Raw genomic sequence first — 23,611 nt, 5'->3', positions numbered from 1 at the left:
AAGAACACATTCTTATTTACAATGACGGCCTACCCCAGCCGATGCTGAGCCACTCCATGGTACTTAGCCATACCAGACAGAAATCAATGCAACTACATAAGGGGAAAAAACGGTTTAACAAAGGATAATAGTTGGTTCGATTTAAAAGCGAATGTCCCCTAATTATACAGTAGCTCTCACATTTGTATCACCTGCAATTGAACTGCTAGGTTCCCTTTATAGGCAAGCTGGTCGGCCTCCCTACTCAGTTCTCGGTGCTTTGAGAGGCCTCGCTCACATTGGGCTCCACACATGCCTCATCACGCCAAATGGCCAGGCAGAGGTTACCCTGGAGTCCTACGCAGCTGGCTATCAGTGAGAAGAAGAAAAACTTGCTCTGACATATTTGAATTGTTGAATGTCTGATTTGTGGCCTACTAGGACTGTAGACTATGGAAGCCTAATAACCGAGATGGTGGGACATTGATGTTTGTTGATTGGTATGTCTTTGCCGCAAAAAGGAAGTTTAGTACACCTATATGCCTTTCCTGAAGCAAACTCTTCCTGCAAACTCTAGTCTGGTAGTGGTCCCTGTTCATGTTGGATATTCTCAATCTCTACAAATCATATGGTTTGTAGGATTTGACACGTTTAGGCTACAACTATGATTAATATGCTAGTTGCTTTAGGGTCTACTGATGTACTTACCTTTTTACACGGTAATCAAACTTGATATTTTCCCGCAAAAGGAAATTAAACGTTCAACCAAAATAAACTGTCAACCTTCCATGTGGTGCGTAAAACCAGAATGATGACACCTGTCTAACTGATGACGTTACCTTGGCAAGGTGTGTGCCAACATAGTGGCAAAGATGATGCCCTAAACGTTCAGCTCTTGATGAGTTCACATTTCTAGCATTTTCTAGAAACCCAGCGATAGCTGGGAGTCAAATTCCACTTTAGCAAAAAAAAAATCTAAAAGTGTACCTATTAGGAACATGATCTTTTTTGGAAATCCAACTCACATTGACTATTCATTTACATGAGACTCTTTTTAATGACAATGATCATTTGAAAAATAGAGGAAAATATAATTGCCTAAAATTAACAGCTTTAAACGGATTGTTTAAAGTGCAAATATATGTATTAATGTGAAATACATAGATAACTTGAGACATGCAAACTATCAAACAATTCATTATAAACAGGTCATTCCTTTAGCAACTGCAAGCTAGTAAGCGACCTTACAACTTAAAACAGTACACCTGCTGTACAACAGTTTGCATAAGTGATTGCACTGACATGCAAAACAATGCTCAGAGAAATAACATTCACATGAAAAGCAGTAATTGTAGAGATCTATACACTAAATCTTTATGCTTTGAGTCTTGGCCACAGTTTACACTGATGAAGACAATTATGACAATAAAATAGCAGAATAGTATGAAGCGATACTGCAGAATGAAGCTAGTCTATACTGTATTGTTAAATAAATCAAGCAGACAAAGCTCTCATTTCCTCTTGGCTCTCTGCAACTCCATACTCAGAGCTATTGTGCAGTATATATGTCCATACTAAGCAGGCTGTGGGATCTCATTAATTAATTAACATCAGAAATAACATGACAACAGGCCATACCTCCTCAGACATCCAAGCCCAATACTCTGGCACCATGACACCTGAAACATTTTGCAGCCTCTTTATTGTGTCATTATCATCTTCTCTTTTGACGAATGAGACCCTTACCCATCCAGAATAATATTAGACGTGGACTGATCGAATAATAGATTATTGTAGCAGAGACAGGAAATAAAGCGGAAACGTGGCCCCTGGAGGTCACAGAAGAGCTGATATGTTCAGGTCAATTACTTAGCAGGGCAGGGATGAAAACAGACAGAATGGCAAATGTGTGACAAAACATTTGGATATCTTGTCCACACTATCGCTCGTCTGTCAAGGTCATATGTATCTGGGGTTGGGAGTGAATTCAAAATGAATGCTCTCTATAAAGGCCAAAATATGTTCCCTTATGAATATTCACTTGCATAAGATAGATGAGTTTTTGAAAGTTTAAATCAATATATTCACCATTCAATAAATCACATGAAGAATTTCATCTCATGAAAGGTGATAGGCAGCGTTACAGTTTAATGGCTATTCTTCAGCCTAAAGTGAAGTAATAATTCCCGCCACTCATAACTTTGAAGAAGCTCACTAGCAACAATTTACATGTACTTAATGGCATTTCAGAAGATAGAGAGGGAGCAGCTTTCAAGAAATAACCAAAAAGACTGAGTAAATCAGCATTGAAACCTATATGCACAAACTGACAGCTGATGGTGCCTTGGCTCTAATCGTATTGTCTTGGATTGCCATTGCTATGCTAGCGCCTTCAGCAACATGGTCCAAACCAAAGGGACATTCCCCTACGAACAAACGTGACACGGTGACGGCGTGGACAGAGGTAAAACACGTTAAGCATGGTTCGTCTGCCGAGAACTCGCTTTAATGGCGGGATAGAAACAGTACGCCACAGCAATCATCAGTTCCAGTTCTCCCAGTCCTCCTCCAGCTGAAAAATAAAACATTTCATTTAGTTCAACATAATTTAACTAACTAGGCATGTTCTTTATTGTTACAGTTTGGGGTTAGAAGAAATGCAACAGGAACATTTTGTATTTATTGCCCACCTCTCCTGTAGCCTCAACTCTAGAGAGCACCATCTGGACCTCGTCTTCTGTCATGTCCAGGTCAAAGTCCTTCTCCCAGTCCTCACTGACATCTGTGCTGGACCCTGCAGGAGTCAGGGTGAAGCACAGGATCAGATGGGACCACTTAACACTCTTCTAGAATACTATTCTTGCACTGGCTCTATGCACGCTCACTGAACTTTACCCACATTTACTACACTGACACTCCGACACACACACGCATGCATATTGATCACACACACACACACACTCTCTGTTTATCTATCCTGATTGCCTAGTCACTTTTACTCCTACCTACATGTACATATTACCTCAACTACCTCGTACCCCTGCACATTGACTCGGTATCAGTACTTCTTATATATTCCCTGGTTGTTGTTGTTTTATTGTGTTACCGTTTACATTTTTCCCTTCTTATTCACTAATTAGAACAGTTTTCTTACTTTTAATTCTGCATTGTTGGGAAAGTGCTCATATGTAAGCATTTCATGGTAAACTCTACACCTGTTTTATTCGGCGCATGTGACAAATAAAAATGTGTTTGATTTTGATTTGATGAACAGCTTAGGCCCTATTCAATCAAAACCCGTTACCACAGTCACACCAATAACTGAATAGAATGTCCTTTTACCTTTCTTGCCATTGTTTGAAGGTGTAGACTTCCCGCTGTCAGAGTTGAGCTCAAACACCCTCAGGTCCTGGGGCCCCTCGGTCTCTGGTCTGATGGTGGTAGCTGGGGCCTGGACTGTGGTAGCTGGGGCCTGGACTGTTAATCTCTCAGCTGTAGCCTTCTCTGTGGGCTCAGGCTGGGCTGGGGCCTCTAACTGAACCCTCTTCTCCTCCTCCTGCTGCCCCTCTGGCTCTTTCTCCTCCAGGCTGGCCTTGTTGAGTTTCTGGGACAGCTCCACGACTGCAGGCTGTGGCCTGGCTGGTCTCACCTCCACCTGGGTGGGCAGGCTGCCGCTGTCGCTGCTCAGGGAGAGGGGAGAGGAGCGCTCCCCGCTCGGAGACGGGATGGGGCTGAGTGGGGTCGTCGCCATTGTGACTGGTGTAAGTGGGGACAGCTGGGTAGCAGGGTCGTCCAATGGGGGCGTGAAGTCCAGGCGAGATGAAGACGTGGCGCCAAGGAAGTCATCTGGGGTAGAAATAAGGGAGAAAACAGTGAGTCACGAGACAGACCTGACTAGTCTGACTGACTTCTTTCAGGTCACATCTCACAGAAGACATTTCACCATTGTGAAATTCCCTATCCAACATACCTTCATCCTCCTCCTCCCAGCCCAGAGCCTCTGTGTGGGAAGTCTGCTCTGCTCTCTGCTTCAAGGCCACTCGCCTGGCCTCCTCCTGGTGGTCAGTCACATTAGTAACCCATCAGCAGAACACTACCGGCTTTTTAGTGTATCTATTTATCGGATAAGGTGATGATATGAAGTGGGGACAGGGATTTTAACTGGGAAATTCTCTAATAAACATAGCTTACCTGTGAAGTAGTTGCACTGAATACATTGTCTGATACCTCCATTTTGTCAGCATGCAGCACACAAAATATCATAAAAACACATGCACTTTCCAGAAAGGGAGGGAGAGGATTGGAATGAGCTTTGGAAGAGGGGGCCTAGGCTTTGTTAGGACACACAGGAAAGTGTCCGAATCCAAATCAAATAGCGGAGATTTGGTTCTGGGTGCCAAAATTAGTCTTCCAAGAGTCTACTAAGCTACCAGAGCTCTGAGGTAGAGTCCTGCACAAGCATGAATTGTAAGCCAGAGCCCTACCCGTGCATGCTACGTTCAAACCCTTATCCTACCCAGGCCCGATTGACTCTGCCAAATATAAGGCCCTCTCGGCCCGAAATAAGAAATAACTTCCTCTGTTAGTAAATCCATAAGCTACTCATGGAGCTCTGAGTATCCATAGCAACAGCTCCGCTTGGGCTGCTCTGCTCACTGACGAGACAGAGAGCAGTTAGCTGTTCGTCACTCTAAACTAACAACACTCACGGAATATTATTATTTTCTGTGAAATAATCTCTCCTGTCTTATATTTGATGAGGTTGAAGCACTTTTGACAATGTTATGATCTTAGTCAGATATCACTGTACTGCGTAGCATAGCACTAGCAAATGGCTCAGTTTCAAAATGTTAGTGATTCATTTATTTGCATTTTAATTAACCTTCATTTAACTAGGCAAGACGGTTAAAAACAAATTCTTATTTACAATGACGGCCTACCCTAACTCGGACGAAGCTGGACCAATTCTGCGCCGCTCTATGAGATTCCCAATCACGGCCAGTTGTGATACAGCCTGGAATCGAACCAGGGTCTGTAGTGACGCCTCTATTACTGAGATGCAGTGCCTTTCTGCCCCTGAGCAAGGCAGTTAACCCACTGTTCTATGGGCAGAGGGGTTGGGTTAAATGCAGAAGACACATTTCATTTGAATACATTCAGTTGGACAACTGACTAGGTAACCCCCTTTGCGTTTCCATTTAAACCGCTGCGCCACTCAGGAGCCTCAAAATCCTCTTTAGTGATACTCAAGCTCTGCCCGTAACCTAGTTATTAATGAAAAAACAGCCACTATCCAGCCCTAACCCTACGTATAATATCGGGGGCTCGGGTTGGGTAGCAGAGCTCTACTCTGAGGTAGGAGCCTCTCTCCAAAATGATCTACAACTGGCCAGCAGGGGCGCAGTTTACATTCTAACATGGGATTCTGATAGAAGAGGGTGCATGATGGTTCATGAGAGCTATACCTGCCAGTAACAAAACAAAAAAAAGTGAGTGAATTACCTGGTCCAACTGAAAGACTTTGTAGAAATACCGCTGCCAGAATTCAGAATGGGCTACAGCTGCTGGCACCTATGGATGAAAATACTTACTCTTACACAAAGCACAGAGCATTTAAAAAAGTGATGAACTTCTATCTAACTTCTATGAGATAAGGTCTGAACAGGAGGGTTATAAAGTAGGGTTGGGCGATATCAACCTTTGGCTGTCTTACTTCAGTAAGAGTTAGGTTATAAATCATTGGGTGGATTAGAAATCCAAGGCTTAAAAACAAAGGTGTCCATGTATGCCGATGACTCAAGTTTTATATTAAGTCCGTAAACTAGTTCCCTGCAATGTCTCATTGAAGATCTAGATAACTTTTCTGTATTCTCTGGACTAAAACCCTAATTATGATAAGTGTTCAATATTAGGTATTGGATTAAAAAAATATATACCATTTTTACATTACCCTGCAGTTTACCTATAAAATGGGCTAACGGTGAAGTAGACATAGTTGGTATGCATATTACAAAATATATAAATGAGCTCTCCACAATGAATTTCAATAGAAAATGTGTAAAAATAGACAAGATTCTGCAACCATGGAGAAGTAAATTCCTGTCTATTTTATGGAAATATTGCCCAGATTAACTCCTTATTCATATCTCAGTTTACTCACTTATGGCGCTGCCTACTCCTGATGATTCGTTTTTCAAATTATATGAGCAAGAAATGTTTTGCTTTATCTGGGTTGCTTAATTAACCAGACAAGATAAAGCGTGCCTATCTCTATAATGAATATGAAGTGGGTGGGTTGAGATTATTAAATCGAAAAGAACTAAACCGCTCTCTAAAAGCTTCACTTATTCAAAGCATCTACCCCAACCCATAAGAATGCGGAACAATTAATCAATTGGCCACCCAGACTATTTACATTGGCGACCTCCCCCCTTTGTTTTTAACACTGCTACTACTCGCTGTTTATTATCTATGCATAGTCACTTTATAACTACCTACAAATACAAATGACCTCAACTAACCTGTACCCCCGCACACTGACTGGGCACCGGTACGCCCTGTATATAGCCTTGCTATTGTTATTTTATTGCTTATATTTGGTTTACTTTAGTTTATTTAGTAAATATTTTCTTATATTTATTGAACTGCATTGTTGGTTAAGGGATTGTAAGTAAGCATTTCACAGTAAGGTCTACAACTGTAGTATTTGGAGGAGGTGACGAATACAATTTGATTTGACTTCATGCTTCTCAGCTAAAATTATTGTACAGAATTCTTGCCACCAACAAAATGTTGAATATTTGGAGCATATAGTCATTGCAGCTCTACAGATATTTTGTTGTGGGGATACAGACTCTATAGACCATTTGTGTTGGACTTGCCCTCAGGTACCCTGTTTCTGGTCTCAGGTTCAGAAATGGCTGAAAATCCATAACATGAATCAAAACTTTACCCAAGAAATAGAATTGTTGGGAGAACTGGTCAGTCAACTACTAATACCGTAATTGCTGGACTATTAAGCGCACCTGAATATAAACCGCACCCACTGAATTATTTTAAAAATATGTATTTTGTACATAAATACGCTGCACATGTCTATAAGCCGCAGGTGCCTACCGGTACATTGAAACAAATGAACTTGGTCACTATCTTCCTCCTCCTGTGCACTGAAACCACCGAAGTCATCTCCTTCAGTGTCGGAGATGAATAGCCTCAGAATTGCTTCATCCGATGTTGGATTGTTTTCATTGTCGCTCTCGTCACTTTCATCCGGAGGCAAATACCCCGCTGAGCTCATGCTGCCCCTTCAACACGCAGCAGTCCAGCCTTTCGAAACCCGTGAGAATAAAGTAGCGGCTTATAGTCCAGCAATTACGGTACTCTCATTTAAAGTATTTAACTTATAAATTATTATTAAATTATATGTTAAACATCACAGCACAGTTGAAAGATATATGGTGCATAGAAATCCGAAGTGGGTGGCCAGCAGAGATCGGTGGGAGGGACTGAGCGAAGCTGAGGGTTGGGATGTGGAATTGGAGACAAGTGGGAGTGGAGTTGCTGGGAGGGGGATAGAATGACAGACAACGTGGCTGATAGGTTGCTGGTTTGGGTCCCCGTTTTTGACCTTGTGGAAGACCTGTCGACGTGCTTTGAAGGGAGTTGACCCTGTTTGCTTCTGTGGGCCCCACACGGATCATTTCTTTCTTAATAAGCTTCAACTTTTCATTCCATTTTTTTATAGTCCATTGATATATTGTTTGTTCTCTCCCATTATTAGTCCACCGTATGTTTTTAGACTATTCAAAAAACTTTGAGATGAAAGTCAATATATATAAAAAATATACAAAATAAAGAGTTCTTAACAGGGTGTGTTTTTTTTTTTACCCTCGCTGGTGTCGTCTCCTTCAGACATGAGCTCGTCGTCAGAGCAGATGTTGAGCACGTTAACCAGATGAACTCATTGTTTGAAAGAGAAAGCTTGCATGCATAAAACGATGAAAGCGTACTAGCCCAAAGTCATATTCATAATGAATGGCGAGACAAGGGAATATACCCAATGTTTTTGAAAACAGCTAAACGCAATATAGTTAAGGTGTCCGTTATAAATGTATTATAGATTTAGGCTATAAGGCCAACGCATCTGACAAAGTGAGAGAAACAATTATTTCTGACTGGACATTTTGCAAAGCTTTGGTGAAATTCCTCACTCTGTCTAGCCTACATTCATTTATTGCGTTCTGAAGGCCTATATAGCATAGGCTATTTATTGAATTACTCGGAATGTCACTCATGCGCTGCCCGATTCCGTTAGGCCTACTGTGCGGCACTAGTCAGGTTCAAATAAGATAAACCATCGTCTGTCACATCACGATGTTGTCACTATTGACAACAGCTGTCAATCATTATTGATAAATTAGCATATTGTAATTTGGCCCAACCCTATTAGAAAGTGTACCATTCTGGTGTAAAGGGCCCTGATAGAGGGTGTGTTGACCAGGAGGTCAGAGATCTCTCCTTTCCTCTCCTCCAGGCTGAAGGTGGAGAGCCACGCATCAAACTGCTCTAGGGAACCTGGGACAGAACACAGGAAATACAATTAAAAACACAAAACAATATTTTCATGACCGTTTAAGAACTGCATGAAAATAAGTGGCATAGCAAACTACCCATGTCTTGTCCTGCCAAGTTATTTGCATTCATTGTAATAGGAGTTGACTTTGACCATGATTTATAAAGTATTGGAGTGCAGCTGAGGGTAGAGTAGAATGAGTAATTATATGGGTGTAAGTCCCTTGTCATTGCCATTCTGACGGCTTTTTTATGTTTTGAGGGAATGAAGCCAGGTTAGTGACGTTGCATGGCACATGACCTTTTCTTTAATGAGAATAGTGAAGACAGATAGAAAAGAAACATGTACTGCCTCACCATCAGGCTCATTGCAGTATGTAGCAGGGTCAGCCTGCAGACTGTAGAGACGAGCCTAGGGAACAAAACACACACTGTAACCCAAATGATCAAGTGACATAACATGTGTTCTGATATCTAGTATTGAAACAAAAAGAGACCGTATTTTGTTTGTTTAGTATATTGATAACGTTATGCTAATGCTTTCAATAGCCTAATATGCTGTAAACTATTGTCTTTTAACAGTTACATCTCAATATATACACTACCGTTCAAAAGTTTGGGGTCACTTAGAAATGTCCTTGTTTTTGAAAGAATTTTTTTTTTTAAAGTAAATTAAAATAACAGCAAGTTGATCCGAAAAATACAGTGTAGACATTGTTAATGTTGTAAATCACTATTGTAGCTGGAAATGGCAGATTTTTTATGGAATATCTACATAGGTGTACAGAGGCCCATTATCAGCAACTATCACTCCAGTGTTCCAAAGGCACGTTGTGTTAGCTAATCCAAGTTTATCATTTTAAAATGCTTATTGATCATTAGAAAACCCTTTTGCAATTATGTTAGCAGAGCTGAAAAGTGTAGTTCTGCTTAAAGAAGCAATACAACTGGCCTTCTTTAGACTAGTTGAGTATCTGGAGCATCAGCATTTGTGGGTTCGATTACAGGCTCAAAATGTCCAGAAATAATGAACTTAACGGAGGCATTTTAGATATAAAAATAATCTGGATATAAAAATAATCTTTATGGAACAAAAGGAACATTTGTTGTGTAACTGGGAGTCTCGTGAGTGAAAACATCCGAAGATCAAAGGTAAATTATTAATTTGATTGATTTTCATGACCAAGCTACCTGATGCGAAGTGTACTTAATGTTTTGTCATGCGATCAATACATTTACATAAACGCTTGGATTGCTTTCGCTGTAAAGCATAATTTCAAAATCTGAGACGACAAGTGGATTAACAAAAGGCTAAACTGTGTTTCGCAATATTGCACTTGTGATTTCATAAATATTTTTAGTAATATTATTTGACTGTGGTGCTATGCTATTCTGCAGTTGCTGATGACAATTACATTTACATTTAAGTCATTTAGCAGACTTAAATGTAAATGTAATTGTCATCAGCAACTGCAGAATAGCATAGCACCCCAGTCAAATAATATTACTAAAAATATTTATGAAATCACAAGTGCGATATTGCGAAACACAGTTTAGCCTTTTGTTAATTATCCCGCTTAACGGATGGGTAGCGTCAAGAAGTTAAAATGATCAACTTGGATTAGCTAACACAACGTGCCATTGGAACACAGGAGTGATGGTTGCTGATAATGGGCCTCGGTATGCCTATGCAGATATTCCATAAAATAAATCTGCCGTTTCCAGCTACAATAGTCATTTACAACATTAACAATGTCTACACTGTATTTCAGATCAATTTGATGGTATTTTAATAGACAGAAAAAATGTTATTTTCTTTCAAAAACAAGGACATTTCTCAGTGACCCCAAACCTTTGAACGGTAGTGTATATATAAATTCTATGTGTTATTTCATAGTAGTTTTAAGGTCTTCACTATTATTCTACAATGTAGAAAATAGTAAAAATAAAGAAAAACCCTGGAATGAGTAGGTGTGTCCAAATTGTTGTGAGTATTTTATTTTATATTTTGAGATAATAAAAAAAAAAAAACATTTTGATTTCTTTGATTTGCATATTTTAGGGCAAAAGCTAAACCCGGTGGATTAATCATCCTCTACTCTGGAGCTCAGTAACACTTCTAAACCCGACCACTCTTACATGTTTGAACAGATTGGGGAAAAATTATAACACATGATGTTAATACATAATTTCTGAGAAACATTCTGGTACATTAGCAATAAATGTAAAACAGCATGGTATCTAGTCCTTAATTCGTTAAATCACACTGTCATAGTGATAAGCTGAACACAGTATTAACATACTCACCTTGGTGCTGTCATACACCTCTGTGGTGCCTGCTGGAGTTGCCACTAGCGTGATGACATCACAGTCGATGGTCATGTCCTGGGGAGGAGCGAGGGTGTCTGTTATCACTCCTAAGAAACTGGATAGGCTCTTCTTCACCTTCTCTGTGGTATCAGAGGAGCCCTCCACCTGAAACAAAGTGGGACAGGTGACATACCAGTCAGGACGTATATGCCTATAAATAACCAAGTAGTAATTCATATGAACTTATCTAATATGGGTCACTATGACCCATAGCTAACAAATTGGCTACACAGCCTGAGTTGACCCTTGTATTTATTTATTGGATTGTAGTTGCACTCACAGGGCCCTACACACGACAACACACACTCCAACATTTGCTCACACACACACTCATTTATACTGACTCTACACACACCAACTCATATACAATCATCATATACACTGCTGCTACTCTGTTTACCATATATTCTGATGCCTGGTCACCTTACCCATATATATATATATATATATATATATATATATATATATATATATATATATATATATATATATATATATATATATATATATATATATATATATATATATATACACACACACACACACACCTCTATCACTCCAGTATCCCTGCACATTATAAATATGGTACTGGAACTGACCCTGTATATAGTATGTTTGCTTACTTTCTCATGTTCTAGTTATTTCTATTTCTCGTGTGATTTTGCTCTACCTTATGTTATCTTTAGTGTTACATTTTTATTGATTACTGCATTGTTGGGTTTAGAACTAGCAAGAAAGACATTTCACTTTACTTATGCACGTGACATTAAAACATGAAACTAGTAAAGAACCAAATGGCCTACCGCTAGTTTGCTTCTAACGGCGCTTGCTGTGGCCACGATGGAGCACGCAGCGTCATGTTGCACCACGTTGGAGAACTCTGTGAGGTCACGCTTTATAAATTCGTATGCCTCTGATGACTGCAAAAACAATAAAATGTTGGAGTTACATTGACAAGTGCAAACAGAGTACAGTAATATGTCTGCATTATCAGTGTACTCAGATGTCACAAGGATATTGATTTTCACCTTGTTTTATAATGAGTCATATTGAAGATATTAAATTAGCCTTTTTTATGCACAAAACATAACACAATAGTTTGCGGCTCATTGTGATACAAGAGAGATCATCTGGGGATCCGTGCAGGCTAGCATGGACATCTACCTTATCTTTAACGGCCTGGAAGCTTTGTTGAAGCCATCCTCCCCACCAACCGTCACAGCTTTCTCTGAAGTAAAGAGACATAGTGATGACAGAGTATTAAAACGTGATCAACAGGTACTAATGGTGAAATGCATAGCTTACATTTTAGCTATATAACTATGGTGCTTGCCTACGGAGCTGTGAGGGGAACGGCACCTCAGTACCTCCAGGCTCTGATCAGGCCCTACACCCAAACAAGGGCACTGCGTTCATCCACCTCTGGCCTGCTCGCCTCCCTACCACTGAGGAAGTACAGCTCCCGCTCAGCCCAGTCAAAACTGTTCGCTGCCCTGGCCCCCCAATGGTGGAACAAACTCCCTCACGACGCCAGGACAGCGGAGTCAATCACCACCTTCCGGAGACACCTGAAACCCCACCTCTTTAAGGAATACCTAGGATAGGATAAGTAATCCCTCTCACCCCCCCCCCCTTTAAGATTTAGATGCACTATTGTTAAGTGACTGTCCCACTGGATGTCATAAGGTGAATGCACCAATTTGTAAGTCGCTCTGGATAAGAGCGTCTGCTAAATGACTTAAATGTAAATGTAAATATTTGGCTAGGCCATTAACGACCAGGTCAGGCAGGATGACAGTGCGCCTGGCGCCGACAGAGATGGTCGCCTCGCTTCGCGTTCTTAGGAAATTATGCAGTATTTGATAACAATCTAGCAAGCTTAGCTGAATTGCTAACCAACACCAGTGAATTTGCATTAGCTGTTAGCTTGCTAGCTAGATAGCGAACAAAGCTACGGTGGAAACCATGGAACTGTATTTTTCCAACTGTTAATATTTACAACACACTATTAATACGTCTGTCTCCGCGAATAGGCAGCAAACAGTTTGCTAGCCACTGCTAGCTAGCCATCGAGCTAAACAGCTGGTGCAATATTTTTGGTAAACAAAACCCGATTGACTCGAGAACAGACAAAGCAACTGATTGCATCATTTTGAAAGAGATGAATGTGGCAATAGCTAAATATGAAGGGATGAATATATTACATGAAAGAAAAACATGCTGAGAGTGGGATATATTACGATGGTTAATTTATAAAACAAAAACTATTTTGCGACTTCACACTCACCCTTCAGCCATCTTCAGACCATGACATCACCAATATTTACTGAACTCTGACCCCACTGAATGAGGAAGAAGCTTGTAAAATGCAGTTTTTCCATTTGTATCTTCTTCTAGTAAATACAGTTTTAGGATAGATAGCTGATGTAAAATGTATTATTATTATTTTCCAAATTAATCCTGTTAGCTATTAGCTAGCTACGCTTTTGGGCATTTCTTTAGGACTACCGTGTCTGCAAAGGATCAAGCTTCGCGTTGGTAGGCTGCTGCGCTGGCGTTGCTGGTGCAATAACTTTATGAAAACTAAATCTAACATTGCGTTCAAATTCTCCTTACAAAATGTATCATAATTGAACACCAACCTTGCACCCACTTGTATTTATTATCAAGTCCAGCTAAAGTGAAAGTTATCAAAATATTTCAGAATAAGCCTTTAGGGCTGAGCCAGTTGTTATAGGTTTGCATATATTTCTAAGTATGCCCTTTCAAAGTTTGTATCACTCATTTTAATGGGATGCACATTATGCAATTACTTTTTAAATGGTTTCTGAAAATGTTCATGGTCTATGGCCTATCCTTTTTAATTAGTTTGAGCTTGTTCAGTATTATAAATAAGGTCAAATGTGGCCTGCCAGTCAATAGCACTCTCTCCTAGAGAGAGGTCTGAAAATGTAGGTAATGAAGCAACACATAAGATTTAACTCACCTTGCCACATGATTAGTAATCAAATCCGCCCGTATGTGACTCGATCTTTAATGGGTCTACATTAATTCCCAGACCAGTGGGTTGTTGACCCTATCCCAGCTGCGTTTCCCCCTCATCAGTATGCAGGGTGAAGGGATCCCGACTTTACTGAACTGATAGTAAAATGGTCAGGCTGCGAGCTTCTGGAGGAGAGCTCTCCCCTAATTGAAGATCCCCTGTATCCAGACGCAGCACAATGTGTGCGTATGTTCTCCAATATGTCTCTCCTGTCCAGACCCTCAATCCCCCTAATTGGCTCCTTCAGTTCCCTAATTAACGCTGTCGATCCTGTCTACTGCTGAGCCCAGGGTAACACACACCCTTCTATTGATTAGCATTCCCTCCTGTTAACTCATCCATCTGTGTCTATGGGGTGGGGGCCATCAGCTATCATGATCATGACTACTGCATACAATAGTGAAAATTCTGACCACACAGTCTTTACTCTCCACTCATTTGAAAAAAAAACGTGGGACTTTTATTTTCTCTGATGCTGCAGTGTATTGTGTCGCTTTCAGATATTTTTCTTCCTACTGAAAAAGCTGTTGAATTTTAGAATGTTTTTGCCCTTAATGTTTATATTTTGTTTTTGAGTGTCATTTTTTATGGATAAGCGCCAAATATTGTCAAGCTGTTCGTGGTAATGTAGAAATAGGCCTGCAGTCATTAAACATGACAAAACCTTTACATTTAAAGCCCTTTTACATTCACACATCCTATGTTATGATTTGATGTGGATTGCCCTAAACGTGGTAGCATATTCACAGCATATGCTCCCAACATACTGTATATACTTCAGACAGCACATAACAGCTCAGCATATGGTAAAAACACTATGATGACAACAGTGGCTGGTCATAATGGCCCAGAAAGGCACTGTCAGTATTGTATGATTTAAGATGCATATCAATTGCACACCACACAGACACACACCCTCGCACACTCCCGCACCCTCTCCATCCTGCTGCTGCTGCTCCGTGGGTTAACACCATCTGCTAACGATCAGGAAACACCAGCTTTGCACAAGTCAATGTCCCTAATTATCCACCTAAAGGAGGGAGGACACCAAAGGGAGGCCGACCCCACTAATCCCCACAATGTGTTCTACTTCCCATTCCCACCTGTGCCCAAATAAAGGGGGGCCTAGTGGGAGGACCCAGGATCCAAGTGTCAGGGGACCAGGGACCAGGTGATGCCAGAGCGCCTGTCCCCACCACAGAAGGCCCCTCCCCGGGCTAGGCTGGCAGCTGCCTCCCCCCACTGGGACGTCCCACAGCTGACAGTCCCAGAGTACTGACAGGGGTTCTTTACGGTGTCAATAGCCCCATAAATTAGAGCTAACCGCCTTTGTGGCGGGCGATGTGTCAGGCCTTTTGGCCCAACAGCGCTTGTTACTATGATGAAATGTAGATTGAATGGAGGGGGCCTGTGTCCCAGGCACGAGAGCTTGGCCTCCCCCGGTCTTTGTGTCCTGTGCATGGCTATTGTCCAGCTCTATTCAGAGCTCTCATGGAGAAGGGGGTTGAAGGGGGACTGAGGAGTTACATCTCTTTATTTCTCCCCTGATCTCCACCTCATCCGTCAGCCATGGGAGGATAAGCATGTATTTTACACGCTTGATTTGTTGCTAAGTGAGGGTGAGCCATTGTTGTGGGTTTGAGTAAATACACGTCTGTGTCATCCATCCCACATATGTCATTGTGCTGAAGTGTTTGGTATAGTTAGTCAATCATTGACTATAACGTTTTAAAATATCATTGATTTCATGAAAATATATATTTTTTTATCTTTTAAAAACTGAAAAACAAAAACTTTGATATTCTCTGTTTTGATCTGTTGGTTTTCAAACACTTAAAATTGCAATGGTGCCATATGAGACTTGGTGTGTATTCTTACGTTGAAACATCCTAAGTAAAAACGGCACGTATTTACTCTTATTGTTCTGATGTGTCATAGGTATGAATACAGGGACAGTGACAAATCCTCTGGCCCATAGATGAGAGGGCCACAGCCCTGTCCCCTGCCTGTGCCAGACAAAAGTGACGCGCCGTCCTGGCGCCCGCACTGCCCTTTCATCTCCCACACCCTGTTGAGGTGAAGATGGATGATCCCAGAGCTCAGAGTGTCATATTCAGCCTCCCTCTGCAGCATTGCATTGTCTGGCCCTTCTCTCTCTCTTTAGCTCAGGGTAGACTTCTCCTCTCCCACCCCTCCCCTACCCTGCTCAGCACCACTAACTACTGCACCTCCCTGTGCAGTGCACAGGGATGGTAAACTGATAGGGATATCGTTCTTTGTGTTTTACTGTTGTAGTGCTACGTAGCCTGTTTCAGAATGAGAAAGACAAAAGACATGCAAATAAAATGGAAACAGATGTAAATAGATTTACAGCAATTTATGTCTCAAGCAAAACAGCAGAACATGTATTTTTTTAAAGGTTTAATTTAAGAAAATAAGACACCTGCAGAAGGACACAGCACTTTCCATCTTTGTCATTTGTTTCAGTAACACTGAATTTCCGATATTGAATATAGCAATAGCAGATATTATCGTTGTTACATTTAAAACAGAGCTTCAAGAACAATAGTATGAAATACAAAGCATAACCAAATGATCTGGCTTAAATGATCTAAGTGTTTCTGTGTGTGCATTTAAATGTTTTCAATATAATCAAGGAATGTAATTTAGAAAAATAGCAGCGGAATACTCAATAGAAGATATATACAAAATATGTACAGGTCCTGGGGGCTACCAATGTTTTTTTACAGTTCAACCAACAATTTATCTCAGTCCTCAGTCCACTACTGGGGTGGGCACTGGGCCTCAACTACAGAGCTCAGTCCTGGATGTCACCTGCTCACTTGCCCATGGAAAAGCTATGCAGGGTGGATGCGGTGGTTGGTAGAGGTTGGCAGAGCGAGCAGGGACAGGGCATACCAGGAAAGTGCCTGTAGGAGCTGGCTAGGTGGAGAGGGTCTTTCAGCAGGCTCTGTACGGGTGCATGGTGGAAGCCCAGGTAGCTCGCAGAGGGTGGTGAGTGTGGGGCTGGAACCGGGAGAGGCGAAGGGTGGTGGAGAGCCGAGGCCGTGCTACCCACCAGGGAGTGCAGGGACTGGGCCAGGGGGTGTAGGGGGAGGTGAGCTGTGGGGGCCGGAGGGTTGATCCGGCGGTGGCTAGTGCGACTCTGGGAACCACCACCTCCATACACGTCCCCCACCAGCTTCTTCATCTCCTCCAGGGAGCTGGACAGCATGAGGATGTAGTTACGGGCCAACATCAGGGTGGAGATCTTGGAGAGCTTGCGGACGGAGGGCCCTTGGGCATAGGGCATGACCTCCCTCAGGCCGTCCATGGCCTGGTTCAGGTCGTGCATCCTCTTCCTCTCTCTGCCGTTCACCTTCAGCCTCAGGTCCTGCACGTCACCCTCTTTGAGGGTCTTGCTCTTGCCTCCCCCAGCACAGCGGTCAGTCCTGCCCTGCCCAGCAGCCCTGGCTGCCCCCTCCTCCCGGCAGTAGGCTTGGAACATCTTGTTGGAGAAGAAGCTGCCCATGGAGTCATCCACCACGAGATCTGGAGATGAGGAGCGACTGGAGTTGGAGCCAGCGTCAGAGTCCATCTCAACAGATGATGTTTAGAAAATAAATGTAAAACACGAAAGTGGAAAAAACAAATAAAACCACAACTGAGGTTAGAGCCAAAGATGTTTGTGAAAAGTTCTTGAAAACAAAAAACAAAAAGCTGGTTCTTTCTTCACTCTCTGTTGTCTGAGTAGGAAAGCTCACAGTTCCCTGAGGGCCGATGCTCTCTCACTGTCACTTCTGTCAGAGTTCAGTAGATAGCTAGATACAGCAGGCGCAGGCTGTGTCTGGTTCTAGTCGGGGGTCTGTCCCCCTGCAGTCCTACAGGAGTGAATTTATACCCCCAACCCCAACAAAGGAACAATGAGGCGCATAATGAGACATTTAGACTCGCAGCCAATTGCAGAAGGGACACAATTTCACCCCTTGCAGCCCCACCCCGCCCTTACAGCCCCCACCTCCCTACGCCCACACCCACGTTTAACTCCCCTTCATCTCCTTACCTTGTTCTGATCATCTCATACACAGTAGCCCTTCCCTGCAATCAAATGACCTAGTGGCCTCGTGGGTGGAATGTTCTTAATATTTTTCATCATTTCATAATTAATTAACATGTTTTTAAAGATGCAGAAAATCCGGTGTTTCTATGTCAAACGGTTTTGTTATATTTCAGTAATAATATAATAATAATAATAATAAGTCTGTGATGTATATAAAGTGTCAAATTGGAATGCAACCTCAAAATGAAAGACTATAATAACCATGAGTGTGAGGTGTATACTATTGTTCCAAAGTAGATTTGTTTGACTTCCAAGAAACACTCTGTGTGACCCTGATTTAGCCCATTGCAGTAAAGGTTTTTAACTAGAGCAAGCAAGTATTCACACGTACGTGTTAAGGCATACACAACACTGTGTTAACTTAACACAAGACATCTCACAGTTCATCAGACAACCCACACATTAGACTGACTCATAATGGTCCTCACGTGTTCGTGTGAAGACACAAAGGACACAGTTTGTCATCAGGGGTCTATATTTGCAAGTATGTGAAGGCGTTAATGTAATGGTTATGGTGTGATAAAATATGTTTAAATGACTAATGATTATTCCCCCATTAGAGTCAGTGCCAGTCGGACACTGAAATATGTGTTGAATTCTGACATTCACCCAAGCACTGCGTAATGTAGTCAACATTAAAATGTATGTGCTGCCAGTGCTGGACATTGATCACAGTGCTGGACATTGATCACAGTGATGGACATTGATCACAGTGCTGGACATTGATCACAGTGATGGACATTGATCACAGTGCTGGACATTGATCACAGTGATGGACATTGATCACAGTGCTGGACATTGATCACAGTGCTGGACATTGATCACAGTGCTGGACATTGATCACAGTGATGGACATTGATCACAGTGCTGGACATTGATCACAGTGCTGGACATTGATCACAGTGCTGGACATTGATCACAGTGATGGACATTGATCACAGTGCTGGACATTGATCACAGTGCTGGACATTGATCACAGTGATGGACATTGATCACAGTGCTGGACATTGATCACAGTGATGGACATTGATCACAGTGCTGGACATTGATCACAGTGATGGACATTGATCACAGTGCTGGACATTGATCACAGTGCTGGACATTGATCACAGTGCTGGACATTGATCACAGTGATGGACATTGATCACAGTGATGGACATTGATCACAGTGATGGACATTGATCACAGTGATGGACATTGATCACAGTGATGGACATTGATCACAGTGCTGGACATTGATCACAGTGATGGACATTGATCACAGTGATGGACATTGAGTACATGTAATGTTTGATCTGTTGCATTTCATTTGGAGGGAAATGTAACCAAATATTCAAAAAATACCTCCATCTCAATAGAATGTGAAAATTAGGTCAGTAATGAACCTGAAATATTTAGTACTGCTTCTTGTCTTCACTTAAAGGCTAATATAGTATTCTTGACATGGTCATATAAAATACAGTTATATGAAACCCTGCATGTGGTGCTTAAACCTAGACAAGAACGGTGTTAATGGCAGGCTAAGTACAATTCAACTGTGGATAAAGACAATGGGGTCAGATTCAGTAAGACTTAGCCCCCAAACAGTCTGCGAAATCACATCACTATCACTGGAAGGGGGTCCTGGAGAGGGGAGGAGGTAGTTAAAAAGATACTAAAGAGTGGGCGATGCATTGTCGTGCCCTCATTCAGCCGCAAAGCCCTTCAGATTGGGCCGGTTAACTTTCTAAGATCCAGTGTAGCGTGGCTATTCCTCCATGGCTCTGCAGTGGCCATAGAGGCTTCATTAACATCACTGTGTGTGTGCTGGTTCATACGGACTCAACACAGCTTATAACACTTTCCTGAAGTGACAAAACACAGCATTTATGTAGATGTTATATGCCATGGACACTTCTGAAAAGAGGGAGGATAATATCAACATGTATGTACAGTATGTATGCCCACAACATGCTGAATTGCTTGAGAATATACCACACATTTGCTATATTCAAAGCCTACTGGGCACACGCTGGGTTTAATCAACATTGTTTCCAAGTAATTTCAATGAAATTACGTTGAACCAGCGTAGAATAGACATTGAAATGACATCTGTGCCCAGTGGGAGAGAATCCTTTTCATTTGGTTGGATATTATCATGCATGGCTCCAGCATGCTGTCCAGATGTCTGGCTGTTTCTCTAATCACATGGCTGAGATATGAAGCCCAGCTCGATCTTTTCTCCGAATCACTCCTCTTATTTTCACTAGCACATTTTTGTCTCTTGCTCTGGAATTTCCTGTGAAATGATGCCAACGTTAACCTAGGGGAAGTATTGTGGGTGGGAGTGTTGGTGAATACACCAGTGCTTTGTGTGTTATGTTGTGTAGTTTCAGATGAACAATGTCCCGATGGGCAGAAATGAGAAGTGTAACTCACTTTTGTAACTATTCCTCCCGCTTGTCTAATGCAATACCAACCACGACTCTGCTACTTAGCTTCTCTGACTGGTGCACTGGTACTTCGGTCTCTCTGACTAAGCCTGGCTCTAAGCCTGACTCTAAGCCTGACTCTAAGCCTGTCTCTAAGCCTGACTCTAAGCCTGAATCTAAGAAGTTGACGGTCTTATCGGTGCAGACAACTGTTGTATTTGTGGACACATTTAAATAGTGTTAGTGAAAACGGACCATAATGAAAAGATATTGTTGTTGTCATTGTGATTCTTTGTGCTTTGGTCGCAATCACTGAAGAGGTAGGCTACCGCATTTACAGTGTGTGTATTTTGATAGCCTGTGATGATTGACTGTTTGAATGTAGTCTGTTCTGTAGTACAGGGGTGGCAAAGTCATTCCATGGAGGGCCTTGTATGTGCTGGTTTTGGTTTTTCCTTTAAATTAAGACCTAGACAACCAGGTGAGGGGAGTTTCTTACTAATCAGTGACCTTAATTCATCAATCAAGTACAAGGGAGAAGCAAAAACCCACAGACATTCGGGCCTCCGTGGAATGAGTTTGAAAAGTGCTGTAATACATACATTTACTCTGTCTGAGTGCATGCATGTGTGTCTGTGTGCTCGTCAAACACACATGCGCAAACATAATTCAAGAGAGAATCAAGTGGGTCTACAGGACCCCCTACCTCTGTTCCTATAGGGGGGCTCTGCAGGGTTCCAAGGCTTGGCCAAGTCTCAGGGATCTTATAATTGGATAAACCTTGAGAGCCAACTTGGGCCATTTGTTCAGAACATATGGATTTGACCATCGTTAGGCTGCTAGCCAAAATGGCTGCAGGGGACTCAGACTCCTAATTGGGTTCGGTCCTAATTAAGTATGTGGAACACAATGGCTCTTATTTCGCTCTTTATTAGTCACACACACTTTATAATGGCTGATTTGACTTTCAAACAGGGACAATGTTCCACACTTCACATCAGGGATACCACTGTTCCATCTACTGTTAATCCTTTCAGGTCTATGGTCTACATATTTCTCTTCTTGAGGGAAGAGCATAAAGGTGACAACATTACCCCTTTTGATGACAACAAGATTTAGGAAAATTATGAATCATTACAATAGCTTGTATTTATACAATTAGACTCCTCAAATCCAACTCTGGACCTCGAAGCCAGTGCAACTGCTTTTTAAATTGTTCCCCTCTAATCAGGGACTGATTTAGATCTGGGACACCAGGTGTCTGCAATTAATTATCAGGTAGAACAGAAAACCAGCAGGCTCTAGACCTTGTAAGAGTTGAATAACCCTGCCATATACTCCAGCCAGTACCGGGACATGAACTCAGTCACTGTCACTAGCCGACTACCACCCGGTTATTCAACCCTGCACCTTAGAGGCTGTTGCCGTATGTACATAGATATGGAATCAATGGTCACTTTAATAATGGAACACTTGTAACTTCAATAATGTTTACATACTGTTTAACTCATTTCATATGTACTGTATACACTGTATTCAAGTCAATGCCAACCTAGTCAACTATTGCTGTACATATACTGTTGTATTCTACAGATATATTAAATATTCTATCCACATACTGTCCATAAGGTCTATACATCCCAGCCCATACACATATATGTATATATATACAGTACCAGTCAAAGGTTTGGACACAGGGTTTTTCTTTATTTTTACTATTTTCTACACTGTAGAATAATAGTGAAGACATAAACACTATGAAATAACACATATGGAATCATGAAGTAACCCAAAAAGTGTTAAACAAATCCAAATATATTTTATATTTGAGATTCTTCAAAGTAGCCAGCCTTTGCCTTGATGACAGCTTATCCTCTTAAGCAGAGTTAACTCTGGGTCTTCCTTTCCTGTGGCGGTCCTGTGGCGGTCATGAGAGCCAGTTTCTTCATAGTGCTTGATGGTTTTTGCGACTGCACTTGAAGAAACTTTCACTGTTGAATTTGAGACTGGTGTTTTGCGGGTACTATTTATTAAAGCTGCCATTTTAGGACTTGTGAGGTGTCTGTTTCTCAAACTAGATACTCTAATGTATTTGTCTTCTTGCTCAGTTGTGCAACGGGGCCTGCCATTCCTCTTTCTATTCTGGTTAGCGCCAGTGTGCGCTGTTCTGTGAAGGGAGTAGAACACAGCGTTGTACGAGATCTTCCGTTTCTTGGCAATTTCCCGCATGGAATAGCCTTGATTTCTCAGAACAAGAACAGACTGATGAGTTTCAGAAGAAAGGTCTTTGTTTCTGGCCATTCTGAGCCAGTAATTGAACGCACAAATACTGATGCTCCAGATACTCAACTAGTCTAAAGAAGGCCAGTTTTATTGCTTATTTAATAAGAACTACAGTTTTCAGCTGTGCTAACATAATTGCAAAAGGGTTTTCTAATGATCAATTAGTCTTTTAAAATGATGAACTTGGATTAGCTAACACAACGTGCCATTGGAACACAAGAGGGATGGTTGCTGATAATGGGCCTCTGTACGCCTATGCAGATATTCCATACTAAAAAACCTACATTTTCCAGCTACATTAGTCATTTACAACATTAACAATGTCTACACTGTATTTCTGATCAATTTGATGTCATTTTAATGGAAAATAATGTGCTTTTCTTTTAAAAACAAGGACATTTATAAGTGACCCCAAACATTTGAACGGTAGTGTACATATATATATATATATATATATATATAATATAATACTCCAGATTCAAACATCGCTCATCCTAATATTTATATATTTCTTAACTGCATTCTTTTACTTTTAGATTTGTGTGTAATGTTGTGATTTTTTAGATATTACTGCACTGTTGGAGCTAGGAACACAAGTATTTCGCTAAACCCGCAATAACAATGGCTAAATATGTGTATTCGACCAAAACAATTTGATTTGATTTGATTAATGAACAACATGTGAAAAACACATTAACAACAAGAGAGTAGGTGAACAGTCCTGCTCTGTCTGCATGTATAAATGTGAGAGCCTCGTAAAACCCTCTCTCCTTCATTGTTATTCATGTGTTTACAGAAGCGATGGGCCACACACAGAGAGAGAAGGGATGAAAG

General features: G+C 41.5%; 2 protein-coding genes across 2 annotated transcripts; both read right to left on the bottom strand.

The window, feature by feature from the left end:
• Positions 1 to 1,012: 1,012 nt before the first annotated feature.
• On the bottom strand, positions 1,013 to 13,416 carry LOC124001702 (BSD domain-containing protein 1-like). The gene is made up of 11 exons (XM_046308701.1): positions 13,208 to 13,416; positions 12,085 to 12,148; positions 11,724 to 11,840; positions 10,858 to 11,025; positions 8,908 to 8,962; positions 8,438 to 8,553; positions 5,482 to 5,550; positions 3,950 to 4,034; positions 3,322 to 3,825; positions 2,670 to 2,773; positions 1,013 to 2,551 (listed from the first exon to the last, which is right to left on the bottom strand). Exons 1-11 carry the CDS (start codon positions 13,216 to 13,218, stop codon positions 2,522 to 2,524), a joined length of 1,323 nt encoding a protein of 440 aa, XP_046164657.1. The 5' UTR covers positions 13,219 to 13,416; the 3' UTR covers positions 1,013 to 2,521.
• A 3,230-nt stretch (positions 13,417 to 16,646) lies between these two features.
• LOC124001254 (oligodendrocyte transcription factor 3-like) lies at positions 16,647 to 17,579 on the bottom strand. Its single transcript, XM_046307906.1, has one exon. It carries the CDS (start codon positions 17,559 to 17,561, stop codon positions 16,803 to 16,805), a length of 759 nt encoding a protein of 252 aa, XP_046163862.1. The 5' UTR covers positions 17,562 to 17,579; the 3' UTR covers positions 16,647 to 16,802.
• Positions 17,580 to 23,611: the final 6,032 nt, after the last annotated feature.

Source organism: Oncorhynchus gorbuscha, linkage group LG17, assembly GCF_021184085.1.
Source record: "Oncorhynchus gorbuscha isolate QuinsamMale2020 ecotype Even-year linkage group LG17, OgorEven_v1.0, whole genome shotgun sequence".
In the NCBI taxonomy this organism is placed as follows: domain Eukaryota; kingdom Metazoa; phylum Chordata; class Actinopteri; order Salmoniformes; family Salmonidae; genus Oncorhynchus; species Oncorhynchus gorbuscha.
The sequence above is the reverse complement of the archived record's forward strand: the minus strand, read 5'-3'. Positions and strand labels throughout refer to the sequence as shown.

What these genes read in the sequence shown, in the direction of transcription:
- LOC124001254 (XM_046307906.1), bottom strand. Translation starts at nt 17,561, where the DNA reads ATGGACTCTGACGCTGGCTCCAACTCCAGTCGCTCCTCATCTCCAGAT.
- LOC124001702 (XM_046308701.1), bottom strand. An exon ending in CTGGGAGGAGGAGGATGAAG is followed by an intron (nt 3,826 to 3,949) that starts GTATGTTGGATA and finishes TTTCTACCCCAG; the next exon opens with ATGACTTCCTTGGCGCCACG. An exon ending in GAGTTGAGGCTACAGGAGAG is followed by an intron (nt 2,552 to 2,669) that starts GTGGGCAATAAA and finishes TTTATTTTTCAG; the next exon opens with CTGGAGGAGGACTGGGAGAA.